The sequence below is a fragment of the Salvia splendens genome, chromosome 13 (genome assembly GCF_004379255.2).
Source record: "Salvia splendens isolate huo1 chromosome 13, SspV2, whole genome shotgun sequence".
Lineage (NCBI taxonomy): Eukaryota > Viridiplantae > Streptophyta > Magnoliopsida > Lamiales > Lamiaceae > Salvia > Salvia splendens.
The window spans coordinates 327,885-347,440 of record NC_056044.1 but is presented as its reverse complement, the minus strand read 5'-3'; the positions used below and the strand labels follow the sequence as shown (position 1 = coordinate 347,440).

General features: G+C 40.8%; 3 protein-coding genes and 1 pseudogene across 5 annotated transcripts; 2 read left to right on the top strand and 2 right to left on the bottom strand.

Annotated features, from left to right (window-relative positions):
- The first annotated feature begins 2,105 nt into the window (after positions 1-2,105).
- Positions 2,106-5,776, top strand: LOC121761792 (annotated as a pseudogene).
- A 433-nt stretch (positions 5,777-6,209) lies between these two features.
- Positions 6,210-9,100, bottom strand: LOC121761793 (F-box/kelch-repeat protein At5g42350-like). 3 transcript variants are annotated; one of them, XM_042157462.1, is made up of 3 exons: positions 8,943-9,100; positions 8,402-8,443; positions 6,210-8,204 (listed from the first exon to the last, which is right to left on the bottom strand). In XM_042157462.1, exon 3 carries the CDS (start codon positions 8,106-8,108, stop codon positions 6,438-6,440), a length of 1,671 nt encoding a protein of 556 aa, XP_042013396.1. In that variant the 5' UTR covers positions 8,109-8,204; positions 8,402-8,443; positions 8,943-9,100; the 3' UTR covers positions 6,210-6,437. The 3 variants fall into 3 exon arrangements, with proteins under 3 accessions (XP_042013396.1, XP_042013394.1, XP_042013395.1); XM_042157460.1 differs by lacking the exon at positions 8,402-8,443; XM_042157461.1 differs by lacking the exon at positions 8,402-8,443 and having other exon boundaries at positions 6,210-8,191.
- A 3,364-nt stretch (positions 9,101-12,464) lies between these two features.
- On the top strand, positions 12,465-15,751 carry LOC121760068 (protein seele-like). The gene is made up of 9 exons (XM_042155670.1): positions 12,465-12,624; positions 12,718-12,744; positions 13,171-13,250; positions 13,346-13,418; positions 13,601-13,655; positions 15,008-15,059; positions 15,201-15,225; positions 15,328-15,419; positions 15,514-15,751. The coding sequence occupies exons 1-9, from the start codon at positions 12,520-12,522 to the stop codon at positions 15,560-15,562; spliced, it is 558 nt and encodes a 185-aa protein (XP_042011604.1). The 5' UTR covers positions 12,465-12,519; the 3' UTR covers positions 15,563-15,751.
- A 124-nt stretch (positions 15,752-15,875) lies between these two features.
- On the bottom strand, positions 15,876-18,451 carry LOC121761053 (probable protein phosphatase 2C 27). Its single transcript, XM_042156638.1, has 4 exons — positions 17,852-18,451; positions 17,484-17,681; positions 16,718-16,923; positions 15,876-16,640 (listed from the first exon to the last, which is right to left on the bottom strand). The coding sequence occupies exons 1-4, from the start codon at positions 18,026-18,028 to the stop codon at positions 16,082-16,084; spliced, it is 1,140 nt and encodes a 379-aa protein (XP_042012572.1). The 5' UTR covers positions 18,029-18,451; the 3' UTR covers positions 15,876-16,081.
- Positions 18,452-19,556: the final 1,105 nt, after the last annotated feature.

The window sequence follows — 19,556 nt, the reverse complement described above, 5'->3', positions numbered from 1 at the left end:
TATTGAATGTGTCTTTGTTATATATCTCTCACAAAACAAAACGTCTATTTGGCTTAGATGTTTGTGTAGTGTTTTTTTGTCATTTGTCACTTTGTGTGTATTTGTGCATTTTGTATATGCATTTTATTTTTGTGCGTACTAATGTATGTAATAGTTGAGTGAAAGATATAGCCATACATGGTTTGTGGTTTTATATATTCATTTATTTTGTATTTATAATTTTAAACTTTTATGTCCCGTGCATAGCACGGGTGTTAATACTAGTTTCAATAATTACAAACTACATCAGCGACGACCCCTACGCTGCCACACTTCTTCAATAATATCGTTCTGGAGTCAAACGTGGGCTTGTTTTTGGCGCATGTCGGCAAATGCACGGACTCGATCGACGTCGTCATGGGGTATCCCCATGCGTACATTGCTCGTGGCCACGCCGTGGCTTGGACCCGCAGCGTTAGTATCATCATTGGCCCAATCGGTCAGTGCTGGGCCTTCATCTTCGACGATCATGTTGTGCATGATAATACATGCGTACATGATGTCGGCGATGCTGTCAACATACCACAGCCGTGACGGACCCTTCACTGCCACCCATCGAGCTTGGAGCTCACCAAATGCCCGCTCCACATCCTTGCACGCTGCCTCCTGACGTTGCGCAAAGTATACCTTCTTCTCATCCGTTGGGCATCTGATTGTCTTCACAAAGACGGGCCACATTGGGTATATTCCATCCGCCAAATAATAGCCCATGTTGTGCTGGTTGCCGTTGGCGACGAGCCGGACCGACGCCCATGCACTGGTCATTGAAAATGGGCGACGACTAGAGGACGTTGATGTCGTTGTTCGCCCCGGCTACTCCAAAATAAGCATGCCAAATCCACAACCGGTAGTCAGCTACCGCTTCAAGGATCATCGTGGGATTCTTGGCCTTGAAACCGGTAGTGTACACATCCCTTTCCAGGCAGCGGGGCAGTTCTTCCATTCCCAGTGCATACAATCTATGCTGCCCAGCATCCCCGGGAAGCCGTGCTGAGACCCGTGCATATCCAGCAGAGCCTGACAATCTTCGGGGGTAGGCTTCCGAAGATACCTATCCCCGAATATCTCCCTAATGCCCTGACAAAAATACTTCAGGCAACCGCGGGCAGTCGACTCGCCGATGTGGAGGTACTCGTCGAACATGTCTGCCGCACCTCCGTACGCCAACTGCCTGATTGCGGCAGTGCACTTCTGGACCGGCGTGTGGCCGGGTTTACCCGCTGCATCCTCCCGCACCCTGAAATACCCGTATCGACGCTCCAAAGCGCCAACGATACGCATAAACAGCAGCCGATGCATCCTAAACCGTCGTCGGAATAGGGTCTCCGCAAACCGTGGCTCCGGCGCAAAGTAGTCATCGTACAACCGACGGTGGGCAGCGAGGTGGTCGCGGGGTACTATAGTGCAACGATGGATGGGTCGAGGCACCGCCGGCGCCGATGCCGCTTGTTCCTCTCTTGCCGCAGCTTCCCGCACATGTGCCCAAATCCGAGCCATAGGGTCTTCGTGATGGTCACTACCACTACCAGTCATTACTATTATATAAAAGAAATTTAGAGAGAGGGAAACTTGTTAAAACAAGTGGTGCGAATGAAGTGAAATTCAACGAGCAGTATATATAGACATTACAAAAAAAATGAAATAAATCGGAATTCGGCGCGGAATTCCGCGGGAGTAGAAGCAATGGCGGACGTCCCTGCGGAATTCCGCAGAAAGCCGCGGACCAGCGACGTCCTCAGCTCAATTCTGTATCCGTGCCATGCGTGCCTAATGGCGGACGTCCGCCACGGAATTCCGGCACGTCCGTGGGAATTCCGTGTCGAAGTCCGCCATTGCGGATGCTCTTAATATTTGTCACACTCTCTCTCCCCATCTCCGCTACTTCCCCCATGATTCAGGGAGCCCAAAGTTTTGATTTTTTGCAATTGGTTGGATTTTCTCGAGTTTCTTTTGACACCCATTTGGAGTTTTTCTGCCCCACCCACCACCAAGTTGTGTTCTTGACGTTTTCTATTTGAGGTAATCGATCTACCTTCTCTTGCAATGTTTAGCTTTTTGGATGCTGATTGAGGGTTCTAGGATTGTGGAGCTTTCTGGGTTAATTTTATTTTATTGAACTGGGAGTTTCTTGATTTTGAGCATGTGTGGTTGGATTGTTGCTTGATCTCTTTAGGGTTTAGGTCTCAATTTCAGCTTGTTTAGGTGGAGTGGAGTGGATTGAGAATTCTTGCAATTTTTCTTTGAATTGGTGTTAGAAGCTGAAATTAGCAATTGTGTGATCATAGTTGGTTTGTAAACATCTTCAGCCAGCAAGTTGGTTTGCAATTTTTTCTTTCTAGGACTAGTTTGTGCTCTTTGTAGGTGATATTTTCTTGTTGTCTAAACGTGGCCGGATCCAGACTATGAACTGAAAATCGAAGTGAAGTGGCTTTCATCAAATCTTCACCTTGAGAAGTAGTACTAGATGTTGTAGATGAAAACTTAGGTTTGTTATTAGTAGAATTTACTCCATGTCTTGTATTTGGAATTCGGGGATGATCTAAATCAAGATCACGAGCTCCCCTACTAATATCCTAGCCGGAATAGGAACTAGGGATGCATTTTTTGGATTGAAAATCGAAGTGAGAGCATATCATAAAGTTGAAGAGGCTTGATTTTAGGACCCTCATTTGCATCATGTGTAACAGATTGTTTTGTTTTATGTCAATCTGCATATATCGTTCAGTTTTGAGTTTAACTTGATGTGGGGTTTTCGAGGGCTCTTACATGCCGCTTTAGGTGATTTTCGTGGGCGTTTGGGTGGGCATAAACCCGATAATGAGTTTTGCAGACAGGATATGAGCTAGGAACGCGCTGTCTGGATTGGAAAATCGATGTAATGAAGTGGCTTGTTTGTTGTGTTGACGATCTTGTTTCCTCTTTCTAGGTTTCAATGGACGGGAACTGGGACGTGAGCTACGAGAAGGGTGTTCAATCGGACGACAGCCACCATCTCGACAGATTATATCTGGAACCGATCTATGATGCGTTTATATGCCCCTTGACGAAGCAGGTGATGCGGGATCCCGTGACCTTGGAAAACGGGCAGACATTCGAGAGAGAGGCCATTGAGAAATGGTTCAAGGAGTGCAGGGAGAACGGCAGGAAGATGGTGTGCCAGTTAACGCTGAGGGAGTTGAGAAGCACAGAACTGAATCCGAGCATAGCGTTGAGGAACACGATTGAGGAATGGAATGCAAGGAGCGAGGCAGCTCAGGTCGACATGGCTCGTAGATCCTTATCCCTGTCGACCCCGGAGAGTGATATCATACAGGCTCTGAAGTTCATCCAGGGCCTCTGCCTGAAAAGCCACTTGAACAAGCACATGATCCGCCACGAAGAGCTGATACCCATGATTGTTGACATGCTGAAGAGCAGCAGTCGGAGGGTCCGGAGCAAAGCTCTGGAAACGATTCAGATTGTGGTGGAGGACAACAATGATAATAAGGTTGTCGAAGGTTGATACTTGTGCCTTTTTAGTTGCCTGCCTCGGTTGGTTTTCTGTTAGCTCGCATCGCTCACAGTGTCGTGGTTTTGCAGGACATAACGGCGGAAGGTGACAAGGTGAGAACAGTGGTAAAGTTCCTATCGCACGAGCAGTCGAAAGAGAGAGAAGAAGCTGTTGCTTTGCTGTATGAGCTCTCTAAATCAGAGAAAACTCTGTGAGAAGATTGGCTCTGTTAATGGAGCTATTCTCATTTTGGTAGGGATGGCTAGCAGCAACTCAGAAGACGTCTTGACAGTCGAAAAGGCTGAACAGACGCTAGAAAACCTCGCTCGTTGCGAGAACAACGTGCGACAGATGGCCGAATGCGGCAGATTGCAGCCCCTTCTGCACCTGCTACTCGAAGGATCTGCGGAAACCAAACTGTCCATGTCAGCATTGCTCGGTGAGCTGGTGCTGGACAACGAGGTGAAGGTGTTCGTGGAGAGGACAGCCGGTTTCTCGCTGATCAATCTGATGAAGAGTAACGATGTGAAGTCGAGGGAGGCCGCTTTGAAGGCTTTGAACCAGATCTCGTCAGATGACACGAGTGCGAAGGTTCTGATCGAGGCGGATATCCTTCCGCCTCTTGTTCAGGATCTCTTCACTGTCGGGGTCAAGCAGCTGCCGATGCGGCTGAAGGAGATTTCGGCTACGATTCTTGCAAATGTGGTGAACTCGAGCTACGATTTTGACTCGATCAAGGTTGGGCCGGACCACCAGAGTCTCGTGTCGGAGGAGGTCATTCATAATCTCCTGCATCTCATCAGCAACACCGGCCCTGCGATCGGGTGCAAGCTCCTTGAAGTGCTCGTTGGGCTCGCCCTCCACCGTATATAGCGTTGTCTCGGCCATCAAAAGCTCCGGTGCTACCATGAGCTTGGTACAGTTTGTCGAGACGCCTCAGCGAGATCTGAGGTTCGCGCCGATCAAGCTTCTTCGGAATCTCTCGCCGCACATGGGGCAGGAGCTGGCCGACTGCTTGCACGGCACGTCTGGGACGCTCGGGAGCCTGATCAGAGTGACGTTGGAGAACGTAGGGATAACTGAGGAGCAGGCAGCAGCGGTCGGACTACTAGCCGATCTCCCAGAGAGAGATGCTGGCCTGACGAGACGGGTGCTGGCCGAGGGCGCGTTCGAGCTCTTCATCTCGAGAGTAACAAGGATCCGGCAAGGGGAGACCCGAGGGAGCCGGTTCATGACTCCGTATCTTGAAGGGCTCATCAAGGTTCTATCAAGGATCACATTCGCCCTATCGGATGAGTCCTGTGCCGCCCGCGTGCTCTGCCGCGAGCACAACCTCGCCGCCCTCTTCATCGATCTCCTTCAAATGAACGGCCTCGACAACGTGCAGATGGTATCGGCTATGGCGTTGGAAAACCTATCGCAAGAGACGAAGAACTTGACGAGGCTGCCGGAGTTTGCCCCTCCCGGCTTCTGTGCCACGGTCTTCTCCTGCATGAGCAAGCCTCCGATCATCACCGGGCTCTGCAAGGTCCACCGTGGCACGTGCTCGTTGAGAGAGACATTCTGCATCTTGGAAGGGCAGGCCGTGGACAAGCTCGTCGCGCTCCTCGACCACACCAACGAGAACGTGGCCGAGGCATCGCTCGCGGCTCTGTGCACCCTGTTGGATGACGAGGTGGTCATAGACAATGGCGTGCAGGCGTTGCTCGACGTGGAAGGAGTGAAGCCTATACTCGACGTGCTGCTCGAGAAACGGACGGACAGCCTGAGAAGGAGGGCCGTCTGGGCCGTGGAGAGACTGCTGAGAAACAACGAGATCGCCAGCCACTGGCGGATCCAGGTGGGGTCGGGCGGGGTCGGCCGACCCCACCACCTGCCCCGAAGTGCACCGGAAAGCTACTTTCTTCGGCCTCCGACCCTACGGCGTTCACGTCTCCGCCCCCACCTCACGTCCTCACGCGTGTGAGATGATGAGGAGACTGATCAGAGAGAAAGGAAGGAAGTGAGGCAGCCGGATGGATAGACTGTTGTCGAGAACGAAGGAGTTGGAGGCGAAGAGTCCTTCCGCGGTTTTTGTTTTCGAAGAGAAAGAGGAATGGTATTGGAGATGTCATTATTGTTTTCTCATCCCTATATTCACTCGTGAAATAGAATAAACCGGCATCAATAAATTTAACTAAATTTAAAAGATTAAATATCCTAAATATGTTATCTAATTGTAAAATGGGCTTTGAAATATTTTCTTTATTTGAATTAATTCTTAAAAGTCCATTAAAAATATATTCTCATCTTAAAATATCAATTAATGTTAAATAGTAGTAGTAATATTTTTTTACAGTATATCAAAATCAACTTATTTACTATCTTGTTCGACCCCACGATAATTTGTTCCTGGATCCGCCATTGTTGCCAGCGAAGTATCGGACAGTCCCAACGTCTGCACAGCGCTCGTGGACGCGTTCCAACATGGAGACTACCTGACCCGACAGATCGCCGAGCGCGCATTGAGGCGTGTAGACAAGATCCCGAACTTCTCAGGTATTTTTGCAAACAAGTCTTGACGAATATGTGAAGAAGTAGATACTGCAACTTTTATTTTTCTTTTTTCCCTTCTCTTTTTTCTTCCCATTTTTGGAAATAATTCATTGTTGTATAATGGTTACAAATCTTGAATCAATGATTATGCACTATTTTTTTGGATTTATTATCTTGATGTATAGAAAACATTCAATGTGTGGACATATTACATTAGGACCAACTTGTACAATAATACAAACACAAAAAATAATAAAAAAAAAAAAGAGAAACAATCTGTGACAAATACTAACAATCTCATCAGAGAGAATCAATCAAGAAATGATGAGGGAAAAAGATTAAGCCATGATTCATTTCTTTAAATTTACCTGAGTTACAAGCGCAGCACAGCCATCGATTTGGTCATGCACGACGAAGCGTCAATGTCACGGGCCGCGTGGTTCCTCGAGACGTGGTTCCAGCCGTTGCCATCGAACATTGTCACAAACTCGAGCACCTGCCCGAAAATCTTGAACATCTCGACTCCGAAGACGAGATCTTCATCGGCCACGAACGCAGCGTTCCAGTCCATCGGAGCGTCCGGGTGCACGGAGACCGCCTTCCAAGAATGGTGCCTGAGATCGAGCTCCCAAAGCTTCCGAATCGCCTTGTTCCTCCTCCCGATCTGACCGTCGCCTTCGCACCACGATACAGAGAGCATAAGGAGGCGGCCCTTGCACGAGACAAGCTTCGGATTGTACTCGTGCACGCGGGACGGAGTCAGGGTCGTCTGAATCCTGATCCAGTGTCCCCGCTCGATGTCATACCCGGCGAGCCGGTCGCTTTCCGAGTAGACATAGAAGATCCCGTTGCAAACGACGCCGGAACAAGCCAATCCGAAGTCTAGAGGGATTCTTGAGATATCGGTCCATTTATTTGAAGCAGGGTCGTAGATCTCGCCCGAATCGAGCGGCTCGTCCCACGATCCGAGACCCCCCACCGCGATGAGAACAAACATTCGACCTTCTTTACTGCGCCGAACATTCTCCTGCTTTTGCTGCACGTTTTCGTCTTGAGAGCTCCTCGCCTGGCGTCTAACTGAAAGCCGGTGAGGATCCTCGTAAACATCCGACACACCACCAACTCTTGACCTGTGGAAACGTCTCTCCGGCTGAGCTACCTGGTTTCTGATGATCAAACAATTCAGATTAACCTCCGAGATCCCGAGAACCGGAGATGAGCGAGGGTGGTTCATGGACGCAACTTTACGCGATGATTTACTTAAGGGGTTGAAAACTATGACGCTCCTATGTGTCTTGAACAAGCTGCGATCCACCCTACCGGAATTGGCCAGGCTTGAACGACCCCCAACTATGTAAATATTGTCGAGGATACTCGAGACAGAGAACAGAAACCTCCCCTTGAGAGCAGGAGAATCGATCTTGTGCCATTCCTTTAGGGAAACATCCAACGCGTGCACCTCTCCCATACAGAAGCCGTCTTTAACAATGCCAAACAGAAACAACCACGGACTCTCGAACGAGCACTCCCTCCTCGTCTGCATGAACCTACGAGTCGTTGTCAAGCTCCTCCACTTCTTGCAGACAAGACGAGCGTTCATGAGACTTCTCAACGGGAGCCTCACCAAGCACATCTCCAGAACATCGTCCGGGAGGTGGGCGTTCAAGCTATCCCTCTCTTGAGATTTCAAGAGCCTCCGGTTGTTCTTCCTCCACAGCTTCTCTCTCCTACCATACGAAAAGCAGTCGACAGTTGCTTCCTCGTTTCCACACATTGCAATGTATCCCTTTCCTTCATCACTCCCACTCGACCGCCTCCTACACCCTGTCTCCCCAAATTCTTCGCCAGTGTCAGCGCCTACTTTGCACCCTCCAACTCTACCGTAGAGAGTCAGGCAACTCAAAGACACCCCAGCTGTATCACCCTCCACACAACCCTCGCTTTTGTTTCCCATTCTTTTCCATTTCTGGCTCATACTTCTTACTAGACGTTTGGACACGCTCATAGACTCGCGTTCCTGATCAATCAGTTCTCCCGAGGCCATTGTCAAATACCGGATCACTAAGTTTTCCTGGGGTCTACCTCAAAGCAATCGAGGTACCCCTAGTTTCGTCCTTGTTCATCGACCTACATTACAACACTAAAGAACATTTAAATTCAACGGAATACGAACATCAACAGGAATAACATACCAAAGTGGTATATACATAAAAAAAATAATCGGGACACAGATTTGCAGTCTGAAAAGCATCAGACTTTTGATTTCTCACGGAATACCAATAATCAAGATTCAAGAACTTGCACATATAGTTTATTTGAAGCAAGAAGATAACTCACTATTCCTTCATCCATTAACTGATAAGAGACATTCCCTTGACACTGAGACATTAAAATTCAAGAATTACACAGAGCTAAGACAAAATTTGGGATCAAATGAAGTACTACTATGTTTGCATTAAGACAATAAACATGAATGAAATTCTACTTGGGAGTTTGATCATGACTGGCTTTATGCAATTTAAGTTTGATGAGAAAATGCAAATAATTGCAATATCCAATGTATTTAAATTTACAAAACAATACTGAGAAAATTGTCCAAGAACGCCAAAATTAGTTTGCAAAGTAGAAATGCCATTCGCTTAATTGTTTCCACTCCCAACCAGAATTTTTTTTGTCTCCATATGATATTATCCCAATTTCAAACTAAAATACACACAGACGAAAATTAGAGCTACAATACCGCAATCAAGAACGAGATAATCAGCTTAAATATGAACAAGAAAAGTAGTAGAAAAACATCAACACCACCACCTCAAAAAACAAACGCAGAGAGAGAGAAAGCAGAAAAAAATGGAAAATAAAAATACAAAAAACAGACCTTAGAAATTAAAAGGAGCTAAATTTTCAGAGCCCAATTCAAGATTCAGTCAGAAAAGAAAAGTGTCTCCCCCATTCAGATCCAATCTATACAAAAGCTCAAATCTTTCTGAAGTTTGAGCATATTAAAAATGGAGCATTTATGGGAGTGACTGTCCATTACAGAATTAATAAGAGAAATAAAAACATTATGTAAGATGATGGGAATTTTCTTTTATTTTAAAGAGGGAACATCATTTTAGGTCAACGAACTTTGCCAAAGTATCATTTTAGGTCCGTAAACTTTGAAAATCTTATTTTAGGTCCGTGAACTTTGAGTTAGTATCATTTTAGGTCCTTTTTACTATTTCCAAGTTTTTTGGGACGAAAATACCCTCAATACCTTAAAATATAGTATATATTTTTAATAAATTTATCATATACTCATATTTTTTATAAATATCTTTACAATATATTTTTGACAAATTTTCTAAATATAATTTGACCTTAAATATTATCACTTAATTTTGTGACATGCAAGTAAAATTGCTTCTTCAATTTTTTATATTAATTTTTTTTAAAATTGAATAAAGAACTTTTCTTTAATAATAAAAAAAATTGAATAAAGATCTTTTTATAAATATCTTTACAATATATTTTTGACAAATTTTCTAAATATAATTTGACCTTCAATATTATAATTTAATTTTGTGACATGCAAGAAAAGATCTTTATTCAATTTTTTTTATTAGAGAAAAGTTATTTATTCAACATTAAAAAAATAAGATAAAAAATTGAAGAAGCAATTTTACTTGTATGTCACAAAATTAAGTGATAATATTTAAGGTCAAATTATATTTAGAAAATTTGTCAAAAATATATTGTAAAGATATTTATAAAAAAAATATGAGTATATGATAAATTTATTAAAAATATATACATTTAATGTATTGAGGGTATTTTCGTCCAAAAAAACTTGGAAATAGTAAAAATGACCTAAAATGATACTAACTCAAAGTTCACGGACCTAAAATAAAATTTTCAAAGTTTACGGACCTAAAATGATACTTTGTCAAAGTTCGTAGACCTAAAATGATGTTCCCTCTATTTTAAATTGTGTTAGTTGGGAATGAAAAACTTTCAGTAAAGTGACATTGATGGCTCGACCAAACCAGATCGAATGATGATTGCTGAAATTGACACTTATTTTTTGTATTTATTTCCATTCATTCATATATTAATGTAAAGATCTATGTATTGTTCGACTTCAATTCTTTTCTGTTTTTGCTTTTGTGGTTTCTTGATTTGTTTCTTTTTCCATTTTCTCTTTTTCTTGTTAGGTGCGGTGGCCTAAATTACTCCTACTTTCTATGGTGATTTTTGTAGTATTTAGAAGTGGAATTAATAAATTATAAATGGAATTAAATGTGAGGAAAGTCTTTGACACTAAAATTTATTGCAATTTGACTATAGTATGGGTTGAATCCAAAGTCTTTGTACATGATGTTTGTAAAGATTTTAAAATTTTATTCGAATACTTTTTTAAAAATGAAAAATAGAAATTTCATAACTACAAATCATATTCTAGTGGAGTGTTATATTGGTAATAACTCAATACTTAATTGTTAACTATAATTAAACAATACTTCCTCCGTCCCACATTTAGAGTGTTATTTAGTTATTACACGAATTTTAAGGAATAAATAGATTGTGTAATTGATGAAGTAAGATGGTGGAGTGTGTAATAAATAAAGTGAGTTGGTGGAGTGCGTAATAAATGAAGTGAAAGGTGGAGTGTGTAATAAATGTAGTTTTTGTTTTATTTTTTGGTTTATTTTTGTGTAGATAATGACATTTGTGTGTAATTTTGTTGAATAATGGGGTAAAATTTTATGTCCAAATATGAAAAATTCTAAATGTGACTCTAAAACTGGGACGGACTTTTATGGCAAAACGTGACTCCACAACTGGGACGGAGGGAGTAACTATTAGATATTCAAATCAGGGGCATAGATTATCAGCATCGGAATATCAATACTATCAACAAAAAATGTTAATAAGAGTATCAAGGTCAATTTATAACAAATTAGTTATAACTAACTTTTAAAAAATAACTCATAACTTTAAAACGCATATAACTTTCTCGATTTAAATTATGTTTTCGCACAACATATATAAAATTAAAGATGATTTTATAAGGATTCTAACGAGATCTCACTTGCATATGTTATGATGTCAAAATTTGAAAAAAATTTCAAAATTTTTCAATTTTTTCGCACATCAACAAATGTCAACATAGTATATAAATATATGTTAATATAATACACTTAGAATGTGAATATAAGCAATGAGTTAACATTCTCAAAGCATTATGTTGACAATCTCAAAGCATTGTGTTGATATTTTCGAAACACTATATTGACATTTTCATCCAAACCCTAATTAAATAGTTTTTTTAATCTTTTTTTATTTAATAAAAATGAAAATTATACGTGACAAATTTTAGACCACAAGATTTCTAAAATCCTATGTTCTTAAATTAAATGATGAGTTAGCAATTGATAAGTGCCCTCGTATACGTATATTCTACTATTTACAATTTAATCAACGATAGCAAAAAAATTAGTATTTTAACTAAATAACGTTTGTATGAATAAAATACATAGCCGATACAAAATTTTAAGTTCCAAATGTAATTTTGTAAATTAAAAATGACATGATTAGGTTAGTGACATCTATTCTACTAATGATGGGTTGTCACTTTCTTGTATCCTTCAATTCTCTTTTTGTGCATTTTATATAGTTGTAATTAATTGACTAAGTGAGAGGGCAAATTATGATAAGTGGACTATGATTCCCTCCACGTGTAGTGTAATGATAGGGCGTGATGCTCGCCGTCAATAAGAAAAAGCTCATTCTATTATACTCCCTAAGTCCCGCACTACTCGCACGTTTCCTTTTCGGTACGGAGATTAAGGAATGAGTGTATAGCAAATCAAATATTCTGTAGGTGATAATTTTTACTGAAAATGGAAATAGTGCAAATAACTTGGGACGTCCAGAAAGGAAATAAGTGCAAGTAACAAAGGACGGAGGATTATAATCAAATAGTATATACATATATACCAAATATTTGAATTTTATAATATTTTAAATCATGAGATCATCAATTTGTTGATTACTCATACGATTCAAATTATGATGTTTAATTTGAATTACTAACAATGACGAGCATAACGCTTCCATTCATTTGGTCAAGGAGGAAATCTGTGAATGATATCCCAACTTCTACCAATTTGATTAATAATTTAATATGGTTGATTTTGGAAGCTAATTTGTATATGTACTACTCTTGTATAGCATATTTAGAAAATAAAATTAAAGTCTCAAGGGCTATCTATACATACGTAAATGGATATGGGCCGAGCCCATTTATGATAACCTCAAATATTTAGTCCCATATAGGAAAAGAACTTACCAAGTGGCACGATCTTATTGGATGCAACACCACACTCATATGATGTCGTGGCACTAATTCATTTTATTTTTGTATTCAATCTGTGCAGAGATCAACCAGCAGAAGACAATTCAGAGCAAAAATGGCGAATTTCAACGTGAATTCAGTCCTGTTAATCACTATTTCGATTTTCGCAGCTGCAGCTTACGGATTTGACGATAAATGCGCCGCCTGCAATGCAATTGCTGTGTGTAACTCCTTTTTTTGTGCTTTAAATCTAAAAATTTCAGTTGTTTTTTTGGTTGTTAAATTTGGATGTGTTGTTGTTGTTGTCTTGCAGACGGAGCTGGAGCGCGGACTCTCAAATGTAAGTTTCTGCATAATCGTTTATTGAGTAGTTATGTTTTCAATTTGGTTCTAATCATGCGGCATTCAGTTTCAAGTAATTGAATGTTAAACTTATGAGAACTGAAGTTGTGAGGTTAAGCTTACGGCTGAATGGATAAAATAGTGAATTTTCAACTGAATCTTTACGACTTGTTAGTGTGAAAGTTGAATTTGTTCATAAGATTTGTTGTTTTTGAGATGAGGATTGCATATGTGACAATGTGCGGAGATGTATTGAAGTACTCGAAGTCAGATTCAAAAATATCACTAGGAGGCTGATTAGAGCTACAGTAGCTGCATTTTTTGTTTTTGCAATGTTGGCTATTTCACTTGAAATCGTATTTGCAATGATGATAGTTATCACAAGGAACTGCTTTGATGTAAAATTGATTCATTTTGTGTGCAGGAAAAACCGAGAAACCATTTGGACATGAGACACCGTTTGGACTCTAAAGGTCAGCGACAAGGGAAGCTAATAGATTACAGGTATTAGGGGTAATCTAACTCTTCTAATTCATGGCGTCTCCCTTGTGTATAGTCTCTAATGCTCAAATTTATTGCTTCCTCGTTTTCTCCAACAGAGTCAGTGAGTTGAGAGTTGTTGAACTTCTTGATGGGCTCTGCGAAAACATGCAGGATTATACTCTGGAAAAGGTACACACCTCTTCTTCCCCTTCCTCTTGAAATGCCACAATATAATCTACAAATTCAAGCCAAAACTTTTGGTGCGATCTTATTGATAACGATCTTAAGATTTCATGGAAGATGTAAAATAGATAGTCAATTATGTCACGCCATTACTCTGATGTTAAATTTTGTGTTTGCATTATTGGCAGGTGGATTCAAGCAGACAATGGATCAAGGTTAAGGACTGGGATAACCTTAAGACTAGTATGAACGCAGCCTTCGTCTGACAAATCCACATTTATTTCATTTTTCCAACTCCTTTTTTAACCGTGTCTTTGAATTGCTTAAGTCCACACTCCACACTGGCTGAGCACGTAGACTCTAGCCAGATATCCGAAAATTTGAGTCTCAGTAGTCAGTAGTAGTAACTTGTCAGTTATGTAGAAAGTTTAAAAAAACTTTGGAAAAACTTACCTATAAGCAAAGTAATACACTTGTGATGTATGCTTGCGGTAAAGTTCTTAATTGTCATGTTATTATTTTAATTGATATAAAGGGCAGACCCCAGATCCACACAATTCATTAATACATGCTCAGCTTAGCTTGAATGATCCGTAGTCAACGCTGTTCTGAACTCCAAGATTAATAACTGAACTGATAATCATTTTCTCAATGCTAAGTCGAGGACCTAGGTCCTACTATGAATTCGATACTGAAACCGTTATTATCTTTTGTGATCCACTGAAGCCTTCTCTTTCCTCTCATTTTTTCCTTCTTTCACTGTGCACAAAGGCCACATGGAATATGTTATGCTTTTACCACTCTTTGCCAAAGATTGACTGCTTATTTGAAGCATGCATGGTGACTGGAATCCCATTTGGAGATCAATATGGATATACGAATGCTATTAGAGGAACTGTGACAATGTCAACTTACATATCAGACTATAATGCTTGGTCTAGAAACAAGCCAAATTGACTCTTCCAACATAGCCAGTAGATGTCAAATTAGATTTAGGGAATATTTTTGGACACTTAGCAGAAAACTAAGAATAAGAGAGATGCATGCGATTGATGGTAAGAATCAGTTGAATCGTATTAAAGAAAATGTGGTTGTTCTTTTGATTTAGAAATCAGAGAAAACTCATTTAATACAAGTTGTTTTGTCGAACAAGAACATAATATTTTAGCCTGCTAACCGATTCTAAATTGTAGATCCACAAATCATTGGTTATGGTCATCTCCAGCAACAAACTACTTATGTGGTACCAAAACTCATTGAACTCGATTGACATAGTCTGACTTGGTTTATTAGAATGGAGAAAAAATGAAAGCATGATATGACTTGGTTTTAGTGTAGTTTTGTGCATTTTAAAAGAGTTAGTAGGAGAGAGGAGTAGAGATATTTACTTGATGTGGGTCCGTGGTGATGGCCTTGCACTTTGAAGAAATTTAGCCAACTTGATGTTTGATATTCATGATTCAACCTTCGTTGTTTCTTATCATTCACTAGGCTAATTGCATTTCATAAATCTCTTTCAGTTTTCTTGTTAGTATAGTAATAAGGTTCCCATAATTTTCTGACAAATATCTTGTTGTTCAATATTTCTATGATAGATAAACAAGAAGCTCGTGCATATTCAAAAGATATTTCATCTTTCTGTGGAAGGTAAAGACATGTGCTTGTTCAAAGTTTGGATGTCAGGCACGATCTTTATATTTTCCCGTTGTCCGGGATCACATAATGCTCAAGCTTAATTAATAACGTCTGCTTTTTCTTTTTCTTTTTCTTTTTCTTTATCTTACATAGGTTACTAGAAGAAACTGAAGATGAGGTGAATCTTTATCCTAACATCCCTTTCTACTTATGTGTGTGTGTTCTCTCTGCCTTTCTTAAAGAAAATTTTCACTGATAACATACATATTTACTGAAACAGCTTTCAGAGAGGATAAAGAAAGGATCTGTTAACGCCGGAGAAGTAAGCAAGGTCCTATGCCAAGACATCGGCAGATATTGTAGTCAGACAAGGTAATTCTTTATATCCAAATCATATATTTTCATGATACACGACTATATACATGTTTTTGCTCGGACTTTCAGCTGACAGCTTCTCTATTATCAGTGGCAATAGGGAAACAGTGGAAGATGAAACCAGCAACGAAGAACTCTAGGAACTGCGTGAGGTGGCTCTGCGAAACTGGGCGTTTTGGTAGAAGAAACTATGAGGCTTCAGAGGTGGTGAATTTCTCACCTCCAAAATGCCTTGTTTTACTTTGGTGGTGTTCAGAATTCATGAGATCAAATTTAGTTCTCACTTACACTTACACTTGAAAAGAAAAATATTATCATCATCTTTCTCATCTCCCATTTTGTTATATTTTTCAAGTCTTGATATAAGTAGAATTTAGATTTGATTCTTTTAGGATATGTTATTAAATCTATAGTGAATAAAATAAGTTAACTTAATTAAAAACAATTAAAAAATATAGAACAAATAAATATATATGACTAAGACAAATTTGATCGATCTAGGGAAACATGGCTTTAAGCTAAGGTACAACAGGAGAAATCATCTTTTACCAGCTAAAAAAATAGTGGTAAAACTCATCCCATTAATACAACACTTCAGTGGCAGAAATTGTCTAAGGAACCAAAACCCCATGAATCAATCACCCAAACTCCATTTTCACTCACAAGTTGCCTTCCAGAGCTCCCTTGAGAAGATTCAGCCCTTCTGCCGATATGCTCCGCCGCACTCGGGAGGGGGCGATCTCAATCCGAGGAGGCGGGTCGGGCGAGAAGCATATAACAACGACGGTCAGGTTATCGCACGTGTCTCGTTTCAGCGCCTCCCGGACCAGTTCCCTCGAGCACCGCTCGGGATCGTTGTGCATCATCAGCTCTTTCCGGGCCATCGTGACCGCGCACTGGCTGCTCATCACCTCCCACAGGCCGTCGCACCCTAGGATCAAGAACTCGTCGTCTTCCCCAAGCAGCATGTCCTGCAGCTCTGGCTCTGCGCTCAATGGAGAGGCCGACCCTTTCGGCCTTTTCATGTGCCAGTCACCCAAGGCGCGCGACACGGATAGCTGGCCGTTGAGGTAGCCATCGTATATAGCTCCGCCTAGCTTCTCGATTCTAATTTTTTCGGATTTGCAGTTAGGCTTGTGGTCTTTCGACATTTCAATGGCCCTACCGCGTTTGCCCAGCACAGCTCGACAATCTCCCGCATTGGCAACTATCAGTTTTCTGCAAACGGAACAAAATTTTACGACTCTGCAGTCGATGTAGACACAACCATACACGAACTAGGTAGCTTATCTTACCTTCCGGATATGAACGCAGTCAACACTGTGGTGCCAGATGATATGTCGAGGGAACTATCATCAGAAAATGTATAATCTGTTCTGAGGAACGCGCTCTTGATTGCTTTTTCCAGACAAACAGGGAAGAACGAATCTTCAACGATGAATTTAAGAAGCTTCTCCCTGACGAAGAATGCAGCGTCTATACCTCCATGGCCATCAAATACCTGCTTCGCATAAAACGTGACTGATAATTAAAGAAAACTACGAGAATAGATTGAAAGAACAGATGTTAAAAGAGTCTCAATGCTCCGTGAGAGCACTTCATCTGTCGAAGATACTCAAACATCACAATCTAAAGAAGGATAGTTAAAAATAGGGGGGAAACTACGTCATGTCTGATCCCAAATGCCTACTATGAAATATAGAACTCAATAATCATATAAAACTAAGAGGATCAGACGAGACGAGACGACATAATCAAGCAAGGCATCGTACTAATGATCCACAGTCTAAAGAAGGACACTTGGAATTAGGTGGGAAACTGATTAAGGTTGTCCTTAACAAACAAATAGTAGTTCCAAGCCATAGTCGATACACACATGAATACATGATATGAACTCGCCACGAAATTCCCCTAACAAATGTCCATGTAATGCCAAATCGTTGTCTCAACATTAAAGCAAGCATACGGTCTAGGCTATGTCACACAATAGGTTCTAGACCGCCACGTGTTTACTGCAATCTGAAGTTAGTATATACGCTCTTCATTTCAGTTTCCACTTACCCCGTAAAAAGCTCCAGGCGAAGGGATATCTGCAACTTCGCCTAAATACTGAGGCAAGTTATCTATGCAGATATGTAAATCCTCCATAGATGGCTTCGGTCCTTTCTCAGCGCAGCTTCCAGACCGAAGAACTGGTAGGAAGCTCGATTTTATCTCTGTAGGTGATTTCGTTCCAACAACCCCTCCAAGATTAAGATCCTGATATAGAATATGTATATGAAACGAATAGCCAACATTTTTCGTGAAGATTTTAACATGAAACTCATCAAAATATTCCATACTTGATAACACATTATTCACACACTAAACAATAAAAGTAATCCTTCATAAGTAAACACACAAGCACATGATAAAGTATGAGTATTTACCATCAAATTTGCAGCAGTGCTCATCGAATGGCGCGGTGGTTTACGATTCAGCATTTGCTTCGACTCATCCTCATTTTCCAAACTTTCGTCTTTCACCACAGAAACCTCACCACTATCCTCACTACAATCACCTCCTAGATCACTAAATTGAGGAGAATTATCACTATCACCAGCCATATTCCTCCCAAGACATTAAACAAGATCAACCCTTCTTTTCGACTAAATAATGACCATCAACCGCTCACAATACACTCATCAATTCAAACCCCACCTTCTAGTTCCTAAGCTAAAATGCATCAATTCTTCAACTAATTAAGCATTAGATCAGAATCCAAAATGCTCCCCGAAAATCGGAAGCAAAATTCAATAAAGCAAACTTCAGACTAATAGATCATAATCCCCTCTATAAGAAAAACAAAAAATCCAATTCAAAACCTTGATTCAAATACAGAGCTTAAATAATAATCAACTCATCTTCCCCAACACATAGAATGAAAAAATACAGGAAAAAAACCAATTAAGAAAGGAAAAAAAGGATTTGTACGGTCGACAAGGGAAAGAGAAGGATGAAAATTGGGCGAAAGAGGAATCTCAGAAATGGAGGAGAGATTTTGTTGTTGCGGTTGGTGACCGGCGATTGCAGGTACTTTACCGGAACGTGGCAATTTTATGTTGGTTAGTCGGTGGGGTCGAATCCCAGCCGTTGGATTGCGAGGTTAGGAAGAGGGCAACGGCCAGGATAGATGGAATATATCTGCCGTTTGCGGTTTTGTGAGGGAGTTGGTTGGCGGCCGTTAAAGCGGCGCATAGGATTCTCTTTGCCACATGGCGAAGGATGATTGGATGTTGTGTGGGTGAGGTTAAATAGTCCATCCTTATCAACACCAGAGTTTGTAAAGTCATCTATTTGTCGGATTTTTAATAATAAGAGAGAGATGAATTTAAGGGATATGGAAAGAATAAAGATATGCTGGTAATAGTTTTATAACGCTTGCAAAATCGCGTAATACTTGGTTGTCTCGTAATGATATGGAAAGAATAAAGATTTAGTATTGCTATTTTTAATTGTATACTGAAGGGATATGTGAATTGAAATAAAATAAAACTACTAACATACTTATGCATATGTATGAGGTAATTAATTAAATATCACACATATAAGTATATAGATCCGAGGATTATTTTGTGGATGGTTCAGCAACATCTGCTGCCAGCTGAAATTATTGATCTCATAGCTTCCATTATGCCTCCGTCAGTGTCGCAAGGGGAAGATGAAGTTTTTTGGGGCCTATCATCATCTGGAGATTTCTCGATTAAAACGGCTTATGAAGATTTGGTGGACGGCCACATTACACATGATTTTCTGCCATGGAGAAGGGTTTGGAGTTGGTATGGTCCGCAGCGGATAAAGACTTTCTTCTGGTTGCTGTTGAATAATGGTATTTTGGTTAATGAAGAAAGAGCGCGGAGGTGCATCTCTTCGACAACAATTTGTAGAATGTGTGGTGAAAGATCTGAAAGTGGTATGCATATGCTTGTGGGTTGGCGACCTCCAGCGCTTGATCATTTAAAATTGAATACTGATGCCTCCTTACAGAATGGGTCGGGTCGTGCCTTTGGGGGAGGTCTGATTAGAGATGCAGCGGGATTATGGAGGTATGGCTTTGTTGTTAACATTGGAGTTTGTTCTATTCTAACTGCAGAG

Excerpts from the sequence above, each read along its gene's own strand:
- LOC121761793 (XM_042157462.1), bottom strand. The coding sequence starts at position 8,108 with ATGGCCTCGGGAGAACTGATTGATCAGGAACGCGAGTCTATGAGCGTG.
- LOC121760068 (XM_042155670.1), top strand. The coding sequence starts at position 12,520 with ATGGCGAATTTCAACGTGAATTCAGTCCTGTTAATCACTATTTCGATT. Across the intron at positions 12,745-13,170 it reads TGGAGCGCGGACTCTCAAAT|GAAAAACCGAGAAACCATTT; the intron begins GTAAGTTTCTGC and ends TTTTGTGTGCAG. Across the intron at positions 13,656-15,007 it reads CTGGGATAACCTTAAGACTA|ATAAACAAGAAGCTCGTGCA; the intron begins GTATGAACGCAG and ends TTTCTATGATAG.
- LOC121761053 (XM_042156638.1), bottom strand. The coding sequence starts at position 18,028 with ATGGCTGGTGATAGTGATAATTCTCCTCAATTTAGTGATCTAGGAGGT. Across the intron at positions 17,682-17,851 it reads GCACTGCTGCAAATTTGATG|GATCTTAATCTTGGAGGGGT; the intron begins GTAAATACTCAT and ends ATTCTATATCAG. Across the intron at positions 16,924-17,483 it reads CGCCTGGAGCTTTTTACGGG|GTATTTGATGGCCATGGAGG; the intron begins GTAAGTGGAAAC and ends TATGCGAAGCAG.